The sequence below is a fragment of the Thalassophryne amazonica genome, chromosome 12, assembly GCF_902500255.1.
Source record: "Thalassophryne amazonica chromosome 12, fThaAma1.1, whole genome shotgun sequence".
NCBI lineage: Eukaryota > Metazoa > Chordata > Actinopteri > Batrachoidiformes > Batrachoididae > Thalassophryne > Thalassophryne amazonica.
The window spans coordinates 86,015,760-86,035,907 of record NC_047114.1 but is presented as its reverse complement, the minus strand read 5'-3'; the positions used below and the strand labels follow the sequence as shown (position 1 = coordinate 86,035,907).

Here is a 20,148-nt window from a genome sequence, read left to right as displayed (position 1 = left end):
GTAAAAGTAAACTTTTAGCATTAACGTATTTTCACTGTACCATTCCTTGAATGTTTTCAACCTATCACACTTCAGATCCCTATTAAAAGTCCAGGAAATGAGCCGTTTGGGGGAAAATCTCTTATTAATAATTTACTGTGAGTTATTATCTTAAATTATTAATTGATTTGAATATTTATTTTGATATTTTAAATGGTTCAGATGTTGCTGCATATATTTACAGTCCTGTTTGAATTTATGAAAAATCCAACATATTTCAGCCTTAATGTTATGCTGTTTTGTTAGGTGGGGATTGAACTCAAGGATGCTGTGGCGTGCATCTCCTGGTAAAGTACAGGCACGCCAGATTTGCATGCCTATTTCCACATAGGGAAACCGTGGTACGGAATGGTGTGTCGCCATCAAGTGTGCACCGTGACAATCTGCCGGTTTGTACGCCGGATTACGAGAATGCTCCTGGCATTCGTGTCCTCCACCTTGCACCTCGTCCTCCATAAGAACAGAGGATGATACATGGAGGATAGGAAACTGAACTAACTGCCTGCTCCCAGTTGTGCTGTTGGCATGGATACTGTCCTACTGGAACAACACCAGGAGGGGCATTGATACCTTAATGTCACCGTAAAGCAAAGTGAGATGCACAGCGAGGGAGGCTGCTGGGGAAAAAACCCAGATAAATGGGCAACCTTTCAAAAACAGATGAGGTCAAACACTGCTGGCTGACCTCATGAGATGACTGCTGCATGTGTCAGTACATGAGGTTGTGCACCACCATTAAAACATCCTCCAGCGGCCGACATGTCTGTTGTTCTATTGTCTCACGGTGGCACTCAATTAATCAACTGATGACACTAATTGGTTAGATCATCTGATGTAGGCTCTGATTCACTCTGAGAGCCCAAAAACAGACAGAGACCACATTTGTAAAGTAACTGAGGTTCATTTGTTTCCACGTAGAGCTCCAAATTAAATGGCCTCACCTTTTCTCACCTGAACGTAAATTTATTATGAACAATTACAGCTTTGGCAGAAGAAACGTGATCTCACTGAAAATTGGTGATGTCACCCATTTAATTTATTTTTGTGACCTTAATTTAATGGTGTCACACACGATGAGGTGACATTCACCGGGATTCAAACACATAGCATTCAGCACCAGCCACTGTTCTAACGTGTTGAGTTTTCATAGAATTACACATGCTGAGGTAAAAATAAGGCCATGTTAAGTGACTTGTACCTGCCACCAGGAGCTGTGCAGGTCAGCAAACATCAGTTCAATAACATCCCCAGTGTGAACGCTGAGCGGGGGCCCGCACTCTGGATACGGGATGCCACTGTAGTCTCTGATCACAACCATCTTCGGTAAACCTGGCAGACGGGAAACTCAGAACCATTTAAAACCACATTTTCAAAACACTTCTGCTCACCAGAACATGAAGTACAGCTTTGCAGGCTGTGCCTTAGTTTGTGGTCAGATTATGCACTGTAACAGCAAAGTGAAGTTGGATGTGCATGTGCACTTTGGACCATGCACTATCAGCCCAGTCTCACATTTTTTTTATTTTGTGCTCCCATCATGAAATGAGTCAAATTTTCTTGACGGGGTTTTTTTGTAATTCACTATTACTAACCCGACTCCCACCCCCAACCCTAACTTTAACCACCCCAACCACCCGCTTCACTTTTAATTTCATGCAGCCATCACGGAATGAATTTGTGCTGCCGTGACAAAAATGAGGCGCTTTTCATCACAATATCACAAACCAATAGAATAATGTATATTTTGTGCTGCTGAATCACGACTTGCCGTGAGATCAGGTTGGCACTATACAGTAGATCATCAAGATAGGGGCCTATATCTTAAAAGTTACCCACAGATATGTAGGTGCGGTGAGTTATAGCAAATGATACATGCTAGGAATGAAATGTGGAGTGTCCTTTTTTATTTAGAAATGTTGGTTGGTTGCTTGCTTGCTTGGTTGGCTGGCTGGTTGCTTGGTTGGCAAAGTGTTTTAAATAAATTATTATTGTATTTATTTATTTGTACCAAGATATTACCATTTTTTTAAAGTAAGTATACAATATATTTAGTGCAAATATTATAATATGAATTGATGCTGTCAGTATGCTTGTATTCAACATGTTAGATTACTGTGTATCAATGGAAATATCATATATACTAGCTGAGTTACAGTTTCTATGCACAGGTTATAAAGAAGAATTTTAGCCATGCTGTTGTATATTTCATGTTACTTTAGTTAAGGTGTAGCAAGTTGCATTGCATTGTGTGTATGTTGTCATCATTCATTTTCATAGAGCAGTTTGTGACATTCATGAGACTCAAGTGAATGATGATAAAAGCTGATATCATGGAACTCTTGGTCCAACGGAAGCTGCTATCTGACGAAGGCCCTTTGGCCGAAACGTAATTATTATGAAATAAAACAGTGGCTAGACATCAATATTAAAATATAATCGCAACACTTTTGGTTTTGCTCTCATTTTGTATGAGATGAACTCAAAGATCTAAAACTTTTTCCACATACACAATATCACCATTTCCCTCAAATATTGTTCACAAACCAGTCTAAATCTGTGATAGTGAGCACTTCTCCTTTGCTGAGATAATCCATCCCACCTCACAGGTGTGCCATATCAAGATGCTGATTAGACACCATGATTAGTGCACAGGTGTGCCTTAGACTGTCCACAATAAAAGGCCACTCTGAAAGGTGCAGTTTTATCACACAGCACAATGCCACAGATGTCGCAAGATTTGAGGGAGCGTGCAATGTTGGGATGCTCTGGATCAGCATATACGACAGCGTGTACCAGTTCCTGCCAATATCCAGCAACTTCGCATAGCCATTGAAGAGGAGTGGACCAACATTCCACAGGCCACAATTGACAACCTGATCAACTCTATGCGAAGGAGATGGTGGTCACACCAGATACTGACTGGTATCCCCCCCAATAAAACAAAACTGCACCTTTCAGAGTGGCCTTTTATTGTGGGCAGTCTAAGGCACACTAATCATGGTGTCTAATCAGTATCTTGATATGGCACACCTGTGAGGTGGGATGGATTATCTCAGCAAAGGAGAAGTGCTCACTATCACAGATTTAGACTGGTTTGTGAACAATATTTGAGGGAAATGGTGATATTGTGTATGTGGTTCATCTCATACAAAATGGGAGCAAAACCAAAAGTGTTGCGTTTATATTTTTGTTGAGTGTATTTGAGTTAGTATTTCTGCATGTGCACCTCAGCGGAGGATCTTGGTGTGCATTTTTTATCTATTTAAAAGCTGATATCATGTCATATCACTGCAATGCTCTGGCATGCTGTGTGCAGCAGGTACATTTTGATTGAAAAACGAAAGCTTTCACTCGCACGTGGTGCATGCTGGCCCGTTTGGATTGTAATCAAAGTGCACCCTAGACAGCCGCTACTACATAGTAAGTAAAGTGTGATGCTGCTACCTGACCTGAGTACCACGTGAAATGTGAAAATAAGGGCTCCAGTGAGCGGATCGTGATCTAATATATAAGGCTGTTCGTGTGTGTGTTTGCACACATACGCTTTCAACCTATGGGCCCCAGTGACCTCCCCCTTGGTGCCCCCAGTCACCATAGAAAGTTTTGTGTGGATTGCTTAATTACTGTGGCTGTGCATAGTGAACATACACGCACACATCAGCTTCATATATTAGATCATTTATTGTGTATCAAAGAGCATGTTAACTTAAAACATTTGAGTGTTTGAAACCATTTGAGTTCTTTGTTTTCGAAGTTGTAAGAAGTCTTGCAACTGAAATCAGAGTGTGTGAAATAGCTTGGGAGAAGTTTAAACCAAATGCGTCGTCCTAGCTCCACCAATGATACAGATCAGTGGTTCTGAAAGTGTGGGCAGCAGACACTGCAAGTAGGCCATTAGAGTTCGTTGATAAAACATTTCAAAGAAATCTCTTTGGTTTTCAATTTTGTAATAACATTAAATGTTTTATTATTTTGTAAAATCTAATCAAAAGTAATAAAGCAAACCTATGGGGTTCATGCTTTATTCTTCATTTATCTGACCCAGTTTAAAATTTTCTATATATGGAAATACTTAATCTTACTAAAGGTTATGGGTAGACCCCAGCTGAAATTCAGTTTGGGAATGGCTGATGTCAATTTTTTTAAATCTCCACTTACACTAACATAAAAATTGAAGAGCCCATGGATTGTTGTATTGTTCTGAATATAAGATGGGGGTTTTCTTGGAAAATGGATTGTTTTATATTGAGGTTATAGACTTTTACATGCCAATACATCAGCAACAGTAGGCAACACCAAGTACCCATCGAGCGAGCGTGCACCACAGGAAGCGACCTACAGCTATAACTTTCTATGGAAGCAGTTGGTCGGAGTCCAAATGTTGTTGGTGAGTGTGTTTTTTATCATAATATGTATTGTGAGTGGTTTATGGCCCCTTCACACATAGTGCAAATTTGGTCGAAGTGCGCACAAAGTGTGCATGAAGCAAGAATCGTATGCAAATCATGTCAATTCCTAGCTGCCTCGAATGCCTCGTACACCTGTTGCTACAACTATTTGCGCACACCAGCGGCTGAAAGACAGAGTGTGCGCTGTGAGAGCCCATCGAACCCTTTCGCGGCAGGAGCCGGCCAAATTCCAGCTAACAGGCACAAACATCTAACACCACTCATGTGGCCCTTCGCGCTATCGTCACAAAAACAGTCAGCAGACAATCATTGTCGAGCTGGATGTGAAATTTGTCTAAGTGCCCCACAAGTGTGGCTTTGCAAAACAGCAGCACACATGTGAGGTGCCAGAGTGTCGCTACCGCCCCCCCGCACACAAATGTGGCATGCATGTGAATCGCACGCAGGTTGAGCTCCCCCCATCCGTAAACATGTGGTGCCGGGGGGGCACTTACATGAGCTGTTGATATATGGATGTACAGATGGTATGTTGGTGTGTGCATGGAACTGACAGGGGGTGTGTCCACCCTAGGGTTGGGTATTGCGAACCGATTCTTTTTGAGTATCGTTAAGAAATGATTTGATCCACCGATATCAATAGCCTTTTTGCTTAACAATTCCCTTACTGGTCCTTCAGAGCAGCCGTTGTTTTTGAGGGTGTTTATCGAGAAAATGATCATTTCTCTACATTGATTACAGACCCTGCAGCGGCTCTGTAATCAACCGTTTCTGCAGCGCGACACCACTTTGAAGCGTGAACCAATGAAGCAATGCTTCGAGCCACTAGCTCGTTGGTTCTTTGATTTGCTGCTATATAAGTCCACTTCTTAACCCCTCTCAAAGCCATTAAAACATTGTGAGTCACTTTGGTGTGGATTAAAGTCACTAACTGGGACTCTTGTCTTATTGCAGTCAAGAAACGAGAATCGTCCATCCATTGACACAGCTCCAAACGCTGCACGGCTCTCTGCTGAGACAGGGTCTGGTCAGAATTAATAACTTCAAAATGAATTGCCGCTTTAAACAAAATGACACCTCTTACAAACGTTGTAATACAGACAAGAAACTACAATTGACTAAAACCTTTTTCCTCTCAAAATGAGACGTCCTGTAGTCTTTATAAATTTCATCCTGACGTGCAGCACAGCCAGCTGAGCTCAGCTCAGATGTATGGAAAGACATTCATTCCAATAATGTCTGAAAGGAAATGCTTTTGTTGACAATGACTATAGATTTTGTTTATTTCTATTTATGTCCAGAGATCAAGGATCCACCATGTAGAGTTTATTATGTCCAAAGTTTAAGGATCCAGTGACCAATTTCATATTTATTTACTTTAAGACTCAATAAAATGTTGTTCAATTTCAATTTAATCGGCTTATAAAGTGCCAAATCACAACAAAAGCCATCTCATGGTGCCTCACATAGAACAGTTCAACATAAAAAATAAATAAATAAAAATTTAAAAATTCAAATACAGTGGTCCCTCGCTATATCGCAGTTCACCTTTCACGGCCTCGCAGTTTTGCAGATTTTTTTAGTGCAATTTTACATGCTTCTTCTTTTTTTTAAACAGCGCATTGTGTTCTGCGGTCCTCATCAGGCAGGCCGCTCGGCATCACCGCGATTGCTCTCACTGCCTCCGATGCGCTTACGGAGTCTGCGGGCTCAGTAAATGCTGCAGCCGGCCACTCACACCGCCCCACTGTCTGCTGTGCAGAGTTGCGGCCAAAATCTGGCAACAGGTCCAGAGACTACTCTCACTTAAAACATCTATAATAATTGTAAAAAATAATGCTGACTACTTCGCGGATTTCGTCTATCGCGGGTTATTTTTAGAACGTAACTCCCATGATAAACGAGGGACCACTGTACATAATTAAAAACAGAAGTAAAAGAATAAAACAGATAAAAAATAAAAACTATTCATAAGAAAAAGAATAAAAATAGGCTTTTAAGTCTTGACATAAAAATGTCCACGGACTCCGACTGCCTCACGGTCGCAGGAAGACACAGACTGGGTGCACAATAAGAAAAAACTCTTTGACCCACTGACATAGAAAACCTGTAAAGCCTACTTTTAGTACACAAAAAATTCACAAGTGGTATCGATAAGGGAATCGATAAGGAATCGGATCGATAAGTGGAATCGGTAATGGTATCGATATTGATAAAATCTTATCGATACCCATCCCTAGTCCACCCACAGCGTGCACATTGACAGGCTGCCCCAAGTGACAATGGACCATCAGATCATAACACGCAGTGGGCGATCTGACTGTCATGTCACCCATGTGAGCACTATACAAAATGGACATGGCTGTGGGGCCGGCTGGACACACCGGACCAGTAGATGTGGGCATGTTAACAGCGCACTGCTTCATTAATGCCATTTCATGACTGTACATCTGTGACCATGGGTCAGCTACAGAGGAACAGACGGTTCATACTTGATAAGAAGGTGTTTTTTGGGGGGGGGGGTTTTTTATGGTGTGTGGCTTTATTTTTTTTAAATACGTTCATTTCTTTGTTGATTTTAGGCATTTTCCCACACTGTTTACAGGCCAGCGATGATAGCTAAGTGGTAAAGTTTTGGGCTGGTCATCAGTTAAGTGTAGGTATGAATCCCGTGGGTGGTATGGTTTTTTTTTTTTTCCACAGCAGGGGTGCAATGTGGTTCCACAGGTACCAGCTGGTTTTTATTTTTTATTTATTCCACAGCAGTGGAGCGATGTAGTTACACATGCTCCAGTTGCTCGCACTGTTTGTGCACCAGCATGCACGACACCTTCGCAGCAGGATCATACACACCTGCCTGATGGTGCGATGTTTTCGTGGTTTGCTAATTCGAACTGTTTCACGCTGTTTCACTGTAATTCAACCAAATTCACACTATGTGTGAAGGGGCCCTTATTGTTGGCATATAAACAAATACATGTGCAACTTTTTTCATGGAAACGCAGGGATGAAGCACTCTGCAGCACCATGACAGCACATTTCTGCTGGGAAATCAACACTATCAACCATGGGACCTGCACAACATAAAAGAATCTATGATGCAAAATTTAAGCTTATAATAAGGGAAGCATAGTCATCAAACAACTGTCAAGCACCCATGAAACATCAGTGTGGCAAAGTGTAATGTTAGAAGATGGAGATCACAAAAAGGCCATTTTAAAAATGTGAAAAATCAGAAAATTTTACATTGCTCCTACAAGTAGCACTTCTAAGAGACTGACAGTGTGTCAATACAAAAGCAATGAGGGACTATCCATAAAATGTGTTTTTATGAAAATAAAGTTCAAATAAAATAATTTTATTTCTGTAAAAACAAGAAAAAAAAAGATTTGGTCCACAGAAAGTCTTTTTCCACAAAATGTTTTAAAAACAGGATAATATCTTCTAATAGGGCTGTCTTATGTTCAGCACAATACAGCATATCTACAATATTGATGAATGGAAAAGTGTTTGACAGTCTTATTCATCCATGTGTAAGCGCTGAATTTACATGAAAAATTATATACATAAAATTTTGCTAAAATTACAAATGAATGAAATTAATCATCTTCTTTAAAAAAAAAAACTAGATTCCAGTTTTGCTTTTATTATACCAAAGAGAAATGGAGACATCATTTAAATGAAGATGATAATATTTTTTTCATGTGTTTGAAATGAAACTTTGTTTTGTTTATTAATTTCAATTTCTCAAGAGGAAAATAGAGATACCAAAAGACACCCAAGCCCAGATAGTGTTTTGATTGAGGCTTAAGGCACCGAAATGGCACAGCCCCAAGAAGCTGCGGCTTACTAATACAAGGAATGAATCTCTTTGATTCCTGTACAGAGCAGCTTCAATCTTTCTGCAGGGTGGCAGACAAACACAGCTAGAAGCGTCTGGCCGAGGCTAAGACTAAACACCCCTGCCAACTTAAAAGACACAGCCACTTAGTCTCCACAGACTCTCACAGCCCCCTCAGACACGTCTCCCTTCCAGCCTGGGCTCCCCTGCAAACCAGCCTGCAGAAACTATTAGCTGACAGTGACCTCAGATGAATGGAATATCTCACATTCTTGTTTTTAATAAGAACAATAAGCATGGCTGTCTTCCCCATAAAGCCCCTTATGGAAATTGATTTATCACAAAGGCGCAGCTTGAAGACTGAGGCTGAGGTGCACAGACTGCTGGAAGTGCTTTTCTGTCAGCATTTCTCCCGCCGTGGTCGTCATAACAATTCCACCCACTCCAATTCATCTCAATGCCGTTCTGGGTTTAGACATCACAGCATGTAGCCAAAAAAAGGTCTTTTGTGCTCTGGTTAAGGATTATATTGCATTCTTTTATGCAGTGGTTATTCGTACAAAATATATTTGTCAAGCAAAAACTACTCTTTTCCAAGCCAGATCTGAACATTTATAATAACTAGACCTGCCAGTAGCTATACACGGGGTCCAAACCCTGTACACGGACCACCTCCCGAGCATGCGTGAGGACCATGTGACTCATAATGATGCAGCTGCAAGATGTGGGCCTGACCCACGCAGCCACGTGGGTGATGGCACTGTCATGCCAACGCTGCCTCCAAGAGGACTAACTTTAACTAAGACGTCCATACTTTTCCCATTATGCACACTGAATCGTGAGTGTCCATTTAATGTATGTGCAGGTTGTGGTATGTGTGTGGACCACCTCCTGAGCCCCGGGGAGGCCTGTGTGACTCCCTACATTTCAGATGTTGGGATGTGGGCGTAACCCACAGAACCACACAGGTGATGGTGCTATTAGTCCAAGTTTAATGTCAAGAGGACAAACTTCAACCAAGATGTCCTTTCTTTTCAGCACATCCACTGAATAACAGCTGTGAATCCCACCATGTCAGCACCATGTGGAGGGTCCTCATCTGAAAGTGGTACCTCTCCAGCTTATATGGTCTAGGCTCCAGTTACATTTAGTGGAAAAAAATAATAACAATAAAATAAATATATAAAAATCCAAACCCAGTCTAAGTGGTGCTGGGAACAGCGGTGCTTTGCAACTGCTGTCCCCAGCCCTGGTCAGGCTTGGACCCCTAAAAATAGACATCTTTAGGAGAGAAATAGAGGAGTAATACAAAAAGTCAGCTTTAAAATCTGCAGTCTTGCCTTCAGGTCTCACGCTGGCCTACGCTGCGAAATAACTTTTTTTTTGTATCCTGTCTGCGCTTCTGTGCTGTACGCGAATATCGATGAAAGTGGGCAGATTGACAGTTAGTACACAAGCACTTAAAGCTTCTCAAAAGCTATGGGGAGGTCAAGCTGCACTGACCTGGAGCTGGTGGTGTGGCACCTTCCTGTGGATATAAAGAGAAGAAATGGTGAGAAAGGGTTGACAGACAGAAAATAGAGCACGTGGTCATGCTCCCTCTGTGCCCAAGAATGAGTCACTCTCTGTGTACAGTCATTTGCAAGTAGGTTCATTTTTAGACATACATGTGCACAGTCTCTGAGCATCACTTTCTGAGGAAAATTTAAAAACAGAAAAAATACTGTATCCACATAGACTTGTCCATCAAAGACAACACGCTTCCAACACATTTTGTCAATCAGCAATCTCAGCACCTAAGGTGTTAAACGTATAGGGCACTTAATGCATCACGCTGCATTGACTAGTATTTACATCATTGCACAAATTGGCCATCATGGTGAAGAAAGAGCTGAGCCAGAAGGAGAGACTCTCAATTTACCAGTTGATTTACAATTCTGTCTTCACTTATGATACGAGACACAGATACAGAGTCCCTCAATGTAGACCAAATCGCTTTAAAAACTCATTTGTGCCCACGTCAATTAGAGTTTTATATAATGGTTCCTGGGATAGGTAGTAGCATTGTGCATTAATGTCATGGTGGCATTGCTATTCAGTGTTATTTATTCACTGTCATTTACTATATTGTCAGACAGCTGTGCAATAGGGGTATGTGCAATATGGATATGTGTATGAGGGATATGTGCAATATGCATGAGCCATCTGTGCAAGACTGTTGTGCAAAAGGGGTATGTGCAATATTGGTGTATTAAGTTATGTGCAATATGCATGAGTTATGTGATTATGCCATGTCGGTTTTATTTGTGCAGCTCTTGGAGTCCAAGACAAATTTCCCGGAAGGGACAATAAAGTGTATCGTATCGTATCATATTACGCTCATGAGTTTTGGGTAATCATCAATACAATGGGCAGAAATGAGATTCCTCAACTGGGTATCTGGGTTTACACTCCAAAAGAGAGTGCAAAGTGTGAATATCTGGGAGGGATTCAGAGCAGAGCCACTGCTTTTTCTCATTTGAAAGGAGCCAGCTGAGGTGCTTCGGGCACCTGGTGAGGATACTACCCTGGAAGTTTTCCTAGGGAGGTCTTCCCAGCAAATCCTAGCAATTCCCAGCATTTTTCGTCTGGCTTGGTAACAGCTCAGGATCCCTCAGGAAGAGTTAGAGGACTTGACCAAGGATAGGGAAGTGTAGGATGAGCTGCCTTGTCTACTACCACTGTGACCAGGACCCAGATAAGCAGCAGAAAATGAAAATAGGTGCTTCTAGTGTCAATACCAAAGACTGCAGATACATTGGTCAGACCCTCTTTGTAATCACCTATATGTTTTCTGAAGGGCGGATTTGAAGCTCAAGTGGGGTGGCTCTGAATTTCTCTATCTCAGTAGACTCTGCCTGAATAGAGAATGGGTGGGACCTGGGCGAGACGAATGAAGCCAAAAAATGCCCACCTATCTTACTCTTCCTAAGGAAGTCTAGCAAGCTAGGTAACCTGGGTTCAAGTGGTATTTTTAGGCATATATTGATATTTTTGTAGGCATGGCAGTGGTTCAATTAACAGCTGGCTTGGGTCCACGTATTAAAAACTATGGCTAGCTTATAGCCTTAATAATATGGCAGTATCAGTGTAGCTATTGTGTGTGTGCATCTGTATTACTGTCTGGGCCTCCGGGTTGGTGTTCAGCCCTCTGTACACCAACCTTTCTGTACGGTCTTATTGTCTGTGTCTTTGTGTTTGGTCCTTGTCTGCCTGTTTTATTCTCTGCCTCCCCCTTGCGTTTGTCTTTGATTTGCATATGGGTTTTTTTCTGGTCCTTGTCCTCTGACTCCCCCTGGTGACTGTTCCTAGTGTTGTCAGTGTCTATGTGAGCTTTCATGTCTGTTTGACTGTAAGGTCTACAGCCTCCACCAAGAACTGCCGCTGTCTGAATGACCTGTCTCCGCTGAGAACTCCTGATGACGGCTGATCTCCCATCTCCGCCGAGAACCCTTGCTGACCATGCCGCCGTGGCCGTCTACCGGCAGGCCTCTAACCTCTGCTTTTGGCTTCAAACAGACATTTAACAATTTGTGTTCTCCTGTGTTTTGAATCAATGTCACTTGGGTGCTCAATTTCAATTAAATTAAATTTATTTTCATTTATATAGTGCCAAATCACAACAAAGTTGCCTCAAGGTGCTTCACACAAGAAAGGTTCAAGTTGCAGTTTATTAGGTTCAAGGAAAGAACTTTGCAACAAAATAAAACAAAATTGATTACTCAGCCAGTCAACCCATGCAACCGAAAGGTGTAGGTCGAAGCAAAGCTTATATACACCTACCCCTTTTACCTCAGCAACTTTTACTTATCACAACAAAACCAAAACAAAACAAAGTGACCAGAACAGCAAAACACAGACATTCCTCATCATATGCACACCAATAACAGCATACATCGCATAATCCAAAAATAATAATACAAAATCAATAACTTAATTGTCCATTCATATGTTTTTACATCAATCAATCAATCAATCAACTTTTTTCTTGTATAGCGCCAAATCACAACAAACAGTTGCCCCAAGGCGCTCCACATTGCAAGGCAAGGCCATACAATAATTATGAAACACAGTCTACGTCTAAAGCAACATAACCAAGGGATGGTCCAGGGTCACCCGATCCAGCCCTAACTATAAGCCTTAGCGAAAAGGAAAGTTTTAAGCCTAATCTTAAAAGTAGAGAGGGTATCTGTCTCCCTGATCTGAATTGGGAGCTGGTTCCACAGGAGAGGAGCCTGAAAGCTGAAGGCTCTGCCTCCCATTCTACTCTTACAAACCCTAGGAACTACAAGTAAGCCCGCAGTCTGAGAGCGAAGCGCTCTAATGGGGTAATATGGTACTACGAGGTCCCTAAGATAAGATGGGACCTGATTATTCAAACCCTTATAAGTAAGAAGAAGAATTTTAAATTCTATTCTAGCATTAACAGGAAGCCAATGAAGGGAGGCCAACACGGGTGAGATATGCTCTCTCCTGCTAGTCCCCGTCAGTACTCTAGCTGCAGCATTCTGAACCAACTGAAGGCTTTTTAGGGAACTTTTAGGACAACCTGATAATAATGAATTACAATAGTCCAGCCTAGAGGAAATAAATGCATGAATTAGTTTTTCAGCATCACTCTGAGACAAGACCTTTCTGATTTTAGAGATATTGCGTAAATGCAAAAAGGCAGTCCTACATATTTGTTTAATATGCGCTTTGAATGACATATCCTGATCAAAAATAACTCCAAGATTTCTCACAGTATTACTAGAGATCAGGGAAATGCCATCCAGAGTAACGATCTGGTTAGACACCATGCTTCTAAGATTTGTGGGGCCAAGTACAATAACTTCAGTTTTATCTGAGTTTAAAAGCAGGAAATTAGAGGTCATCCATGTCTTTATGTCTGTAAGACAATCCTGCAGTTTAGCTAATTGGTGTGTATCCTCTGGCTTCATGGATAGATAAAGCTGGGTATCATCTGCGTAACAATGAAAATTTAAGCAATACCGTCTAATAATACTGCCCAAGGGAAGCATGTATAAAGTGAATAAAATTGGTCCTAGCACAGAACCTTGTGGAACTCCATAATTAACTTTAGTCTGTGAAGAAGATTCCCCATTTACATGAACAAACTGTAATCTATTAGACAAATATGATTCAAACCACCGCAGCGCAATGCCTTTAATACCTATGACATGCTCTAATCTCTGTAATAAAATTTTATGGTCAACAGTATCAAAAGCAGCACTGAGGTCCAACAGAACAAGCACAGAGATAAGTCCACTGTCCGAAGCCATAAGAAGATCATTTGTAACCTTCACTAATGCTGTTTCTGTACTATGATGAATTCTAAAACCTGACTGAAACTCTTCAAATAGACCATTCCTCTGCAGGTGATCAGTTAGCTGTTTTACAACTACCCTCTCAAGAATCTTTGAGAGAAAAGGAAGGTTGGAGATTGGCCTATAATTAGCTAAGATAGCTGGGTCAAGTGATGGCTTTTTAAGTAATGGTTTAATTACTGCCACCTTAAAGGCCTGTGGTACATAACCAACTAACAAAGATAGATTGATCATATTTAAGATTGAAGCATTAAATAATGGTAGGACTTCCTTGAGCAGCCTGGCAGGAATGGGGTCTAATAAGCATGTTGATGGTTTGGATGAAGTAACTAATGAAAATAACTCAGACAGAACAATCGGAGAGAAAGAGTCTAACCAAATACCGGCATCACTGAAAGCAGCCAAAGATAACGATACATCTTTGGGATGGTTATGAGTAATTTTTTCTCTAATAGTCAAAATTTTGTTAGCAAAGAAAGTCATGAAGTCATTACCAGTTAAAGTTAATGGAATACTCAGCTCAATAGAGCTCTGACTCTTTGTCAGCCTGGCTACAGTGCTGAAAAGAAACCTGGGGTTCTTATTTTCTTCAATTAGTGATGAGTAGAAAGATGTCCTAGCTTCACGAAGGGCTTTCTTATAGAGCAACAAACTCTTTTTCCAGGCTAAGTGAAGATCTTCTAAATTAGTGAGACGCCATTTCCTCTCCAACTTATGGGTTATCTGCTTTAAGCTACGAGTTTGTGAGTTATACCACGGAGTCAGACACTTCTGATTTAAAGCTCTCTTTTTCAGAGGAGCTACAGCATCCAAAGTTGTCTTCAATGAGGATGTAAAACTATTGACAAGATACTCTCACTCCCTTACAGAGTTTAGGTAGCTACTCTGCTCTGTGTTGGTATATGACATTAGAGAACATAAAGAAGGAATCATATCCTTAAACCTAGTTACAGCGCTTTCTGAAAGACTTCTAGTGTAATGAAACTTATTCCCCACTGCAGGGTAGTCCATCAGGGTAAATGTAAATGTTATTAAAAAATGATCAGACAAAAGGGAGTTTTCAGGGAATACTGTTAAGTCTTCTATTTCCATACCATAAGTCAGAACAAGATCTAAAATATGATTAAAGTGGTGGGTGGACTCATTTACTTTTTGAGCAAAGCCGATAGAGTCTAATAATAGATTAAATGCAGTGTTGAGGCTGTCATTCTCAGCATCTGTGTGGATGTTAAAATCGCCCACTATAATTATCTTATCTGAGCTAAGCACTAAGTCAGACAAAAGGTCTGAAAATTCACAGAGAAACTCACAGTAACGACCAGGTGGACGATAGATAATAACAAATAAAACTGGTTTTTGGGACTTCCAATTTGGATGGACAAGACTAAGAGACAAGCTTTCAAATGAATTAAAGCTCTGTCTAGGTTTTTGATTAATTAATAAGCTGGAATGGAAGATTGCTGCTAATCCTCCGCCCCGGCCCGTGCTACGAGCATTCTGACAGTTAGTGTGACTCGGGGGTGTTGACTCATTTAAACTAACATATTCATCCTGCTGTAACCAAGTTTCTGTTAGGCAGAATAAATCAATACGTTGATCAATTATTATATCATTTACCAACAGGGACTTAGAAGAAAGAGACCTAATGTTTAATAGACCACATTTAACTGTTTTAGTCTGTGGTGCAATTGAAGGTGCTATATTATTTTTTCTTTTTGAATTTTTATGCTTAAATAGATTTTTGCTAGTTATTGGTGGTCTGGGAGCAGGCACCGTCTCTACGGGGATGGGGTAATAGGGGGATGGCAGGGGGAGAGAAGCTGCAGAGAGGTGTATAAGACCACAGCTCTGCCTCCTGGTCCCAACGCTAGACAGTCACAGTTTGGAGGATCCCAAAAAATTGGCCAGATTTCTAGAAATGAGAGCTGCTCCCTCTAAAGTGGGATGGATGCCGTCTCTCCTAACAAGACCAGGTTTTCCCCAGAAGCTTTGCCAATTATCAATGAAGCCCACCTCATTTTTTGGACACCACTCAGACAGCCAGCAATTCAAGGAGAACATGCGGCTAAACATGTCACTCCCGGTCTGATTGGGGAGGGGCCCAGAGAAAACAACAGAGTCCGACATTGTTTTTGCAAAGTTACACACCGATTCAATGTTAATTTTAGTGACCTCCGATTGACGTAACCGAGTGTCATTACTGCCGACGTGAATTACAATCTTACCAAATTTACGCTTAGCCTTAGCCAGCAATTTCAAATGTCCTTCGATGTCGCCTGCTCTGGCCCCCGGAAGACAATTGACAATGGTTGCTGGTGTCGCTAACTTCACATTTCTCAAAACAGAGTCGCCAATAACCAGAGTTTGAGTTTGACGGTTAGAGATGTGAACGGGTTGACGGTGTACACGGGGCTTCTGTTTAGGGCTACGCTTCCTCCTCACAGTCACCCAGTCAGCCTGCCTTCCCGACTGCACGGGGTCTGCCAGGGGGGAACTAACGGCGGCTAAGCTACCTTGGTCCGCACCGACTACAGGGGCCTGGCTAGCTGTAGAATTTTCCACGGTGCGGAGCCGAGCCTCCAATTCGCCCAGCCTGGCCTCCAAAGTTACGAATAAGCTGCACTTATTACAAGTACCGTTACTGCTAAAAGAGGCCGAGGAATAACTAAACATTTCACACCCAGAGCAGAAAAGTACGGGAGAGACAGGAGAAGCCGCCATGCTAAAACGGCTAAGAGCTAGTAGCTACGCTAAGCTAGCGGATTCCCAAACAGGGAATCCGACACTAGACAGGCTGTGGAGCAGCACAGGTAACGCACGACAACAGTGCTAAAATAAAATAAAAATCCACTAGACAGGCTGTGGAGCAGCACAGGTAACACATGACAACAGTGCTAAAAAATAAAATAAAAATCCACTAGACAGGCTGTGGAGCAGCACAGGTAACGCACAACAACAGTGCTAAAAAATAAAATAAAATTAAAATAAAAATCCACTGGACAGGCTGTGGAGCAGCACAGGCAACGCACGACAACAGTGCTAAAACAAAATAAAAATCCACTAGACAGGCTGTGGAGCAGCACAGGTAACGCACGACAACAGTGCTAAAAAATAAAATAAAAATAAAAATCCACTGGACAGGCTGTGGAGCAGCACAGGCAACGCACGACAACAGTGCTAAAACAAAATCAAAATCCACTGGACAGGCTGTGGAGCAGCACAGGTAACGCACGACAACAGTGCTAAAAAATAAAATAAAATAAAAATAAAAATCCACTGGACAGGCTGTGGAGCAGCACAGGTAACGCACGACAACAGTGCTAAAAAATAAAATAAAAATAAAAATCCACTGGACAGGCTGTGGAGCAGCACAGGCAACGCACGACAACAGTGCTAAAACAAAATAAAAATCCACTAGACAGGCTGTGGAGCAGCACAGGCAACGCACGACAACAGCGCTAAACAAAAATCCACTGGACAGGCTGTGGAGCAGCACAGGCAACGCACGACAACAGCGCCAAAAAAAAATAAAATAAAAATCAAAATCCACTGGACAGGCTGTGGAGCAGCACAGGTAACGCACGACAACAGTGCTAAAAAATAAAATCAAAATCCACTGGACAGGCTGTGGAGCAGCACAGGTAACGCACGACAACAGTGCTAAAAAAAATAAAATAAAATAAAAAAAATAAATAAAAAAATAAAAATCCACTGGACAGGCTGCGGAGCAGCACAGGTAACACACGACAACAGTGGTAAAAAATAAAATAAAAATCCACTAGACAGGCTGTGGAGCAGCACAGGTAACACACGACAACAGTGCTAAAAAAAAATAAAATAAAAATCAAAATCCACTGGACAGGCTGTGGAGCAGCACAGGTAACGCACGACAACAGTGCCAAAAAATAAAATAAAAATCCACTGGACAGGCTGTGGAGCAGCACAGGTAACGCACGACAACAGTGCCAAAAAACAAAACAAAAATCCACTGAACAGGCTGTGGAGCAGCGCAGGTAACACACGACAACAGTGCCAAAAAATAAAATAAAAATCCACTGGACAGGCTGTGGAGCAGCACAGGTAACACACGACAACAGTGGTAAAAAATAAAATAAAAATCCACTGGACAGGCTGTGGAACAGCACAGGTAACGCATGACAACAGTGGTAAAAAATAAATAAAAATCCACTGAACAGGCTGTGGAGCAGCACAGGTAACGCACGACAACAGTGCTAAAATAAAATAAAAATCCACTGAACAGGCTGTGGAGCAGCACAGGTAACACATGACAACAGTGCTAAAAAATAAAATAAAAATCCACTGAACAGGCTGTGGAGCAGCACAGGTAACACATGACAACAGTGGTAAAAAATAAAATAAAAATCCACTGAACAGGCTGTGGAGCAGCACAGGTAACACATGACAACAGTGCTAAAAAATAAAATAAAAATCCACTGAACAGGCTGTGGAGCAGCACAGGTAACACATGACAACAGTGCTAAAAAATAAAATAAAAATCCACTGAACAGGCTGTGGAGCAGCACAGGTAACACATGACAACAGTGCTAAAAAATAAAATAAAAATCCACTGAACAGGCTGTGGAGCAGCACAGGTAACACACGACAACAGTGCTAAAAAATAAAATAAAAATCCACTGAACAGGCTGTGGAGCAGCACAGGTAACACACGACAACAGTGCTAAAATAAAATAAAAATCCACTAGGCAAGCTGTGGAGCAGCACGACAACAGTGCTAAAAAATAAAACAAAAATAAAAACGAAAGCGTTAGCAAGCTAGTTAGCCTGCCAACGCTGATGAAGGCCAGCTGATAAAAGAGCTCCGTCGCGATGCTTCGACCGTTAGAGGTCTTCCTTAGGCGTTGGAGCACGGTGAAAAAGTAAAAAAAAGTAAAAAAGTCTTGAAAAAGACTGTTAATTCAAAGAACTCAAACAGCTCAGTTCAAACAGCTAACAGATACAGCAGAACACCGCTGTGCTCCGGAACAGGAAGTCAATATGTCAAGTGCATATGTCACAGAATGCTCCTGGCTGTGCAACGAAAGCTCACTCCCGCCTGTGACGTCATTCGCCTGTGAGCACGCCTTGTGAAATTAGTGGTCCCGCCCCCTAGTCAGATTTTCATTGTCTGGAAATGGCGGCATGAAAAGGACTTTTTTCCATCAGAATTTTTTCAGAAGCTGTTAGAGACTGGCACCTGGAAACCATTCGAAGAATTTATCTGGCTTTCGGTGAAAGTTTTAATTTTTGGGACATGTCCAGCTCTCCACAATTTCTCTTATACTCACTCGACTGGTAAGCACTGAAAGCCGAGATATGCATGTCCAAACTTGTCCTCTAACACTCCGAAATGGAGGTGTTCCTTTGTCTAGCTTCATCAGCGAATCGGTCATGACGCGCAAAGCCTCCGCGCGGCTTTCCATGACAAAATCTCTTGTTAAAAGTGAAATCTGCCAGAAAATGGCTGATGTCCAGCTCTTGTGATAACCAGAGAAAGAGCACACGATGGTCAGCTCCATCAGCTCAGAAATGGTCCAGTGGTTTGTGCCTCATCATCGCAGCTCGGAGCGCGGCGCCCCGACCGTCCTTAAAGGGGTCCTTAAAGCTGTAGTTAAAGTCCTTATTCTCTGTGAAGCCCGTAAAATTTTCACAGAAAGCCAGATAAATTTTTCAAATGGTTTCCAGGTGCCAGTCTCTAACAGCTTCTGAAAAAAGTCTGATGGAAAAAAGTCCAAATCATTCCGCCATTTCCAGACAATGAAAATCCGACGAGGGGGCGGGACCACTCCTTCCCAAGGCGTACTCACAGGCGAATGACATCACCGACAGGCGTGGAAAAACTCACGCATGCGCACGAGGGTTCAAGCATGTCTGACATAAAAACATATGAATGAAATCCATATAGTTTTTGAAAAAAATAAAAAGGACCGTTACTTTATGGACAGACCTCGTATATAGTCCTTCAAACATGAATTGAATTTTCAGAGAATTCAGAGAATTTAGACAATTTTCACATATTCAGAAAACATCCATTCCTTATATTGGCGTTTAAACTGATTGACATTTGGACATCGCTTGAGTTCCTTCGCCAAATTATTCCATATTTTAGGGCCACAAGTAGAAACACAAAAGCCTTTTCTGGTTGTCCGAGTGCCAGCAATTTAAAAATGATACAAGCCCTTTTATATTTTCCCTCTCTCTCCTTGAAAACGTCTTGAATTCACTTTATACATTCATTGCACAGTCTTAAACATAATCATATCGTGAAGTTTTAATATTTTAGATTTAATAAACAATGAATTGGTGTGATCTCGACAGGGGCGTAGGCAGAAATCATAAGACGGGTGGGCCCAGAAAAAATCAGACGGGCCCAACCTTTGGGGTTGTAGGTAAGGTGTAGGTATTATAATACACCGTTTGAAAAAGTGTGCCTCGTTTGGACATTGCAAGCAACGTTATCACTTAGCCTACAGCACTG

General features: G+C 41.7%; 1 protein-coding gene across 4 annotated transcripts in view; it reads right to left on the bottom strand.

Moving 5' to 3' along the window:
- The window catches only part of LOC117522288 (guanine nucleotide exchange factor VAV3-like), a 178,850-nt gene that overhangs the window by 37,530 nt on the left and 121,172 nt on the right, over positions 1-20,148 (bottom strand). For all 4 annotated transcript variants that reach the window (XR_004564191.1, XM_034183680.1, XM_034183681.1 and 1 more), the window contains exons 19-20: positions 9,790-9,814; positions 1,238-1,368 (exon numbers count right to left, since the gene is read on the bottom strand). Coding sequence is in view for 3 of the 4 variants with exons in the window: in XM_034183680.1 (XP_034039571.1) it covers positions 1,238-1,368; positions 9,790-9,814 (156 nt within the window). In the remaining variant the exon portion in view is untranslated. The remainder of the gene's footprint in view (positions 1-1,237; positions 1,369-9,789; positions 9,815-20,148) is intronic.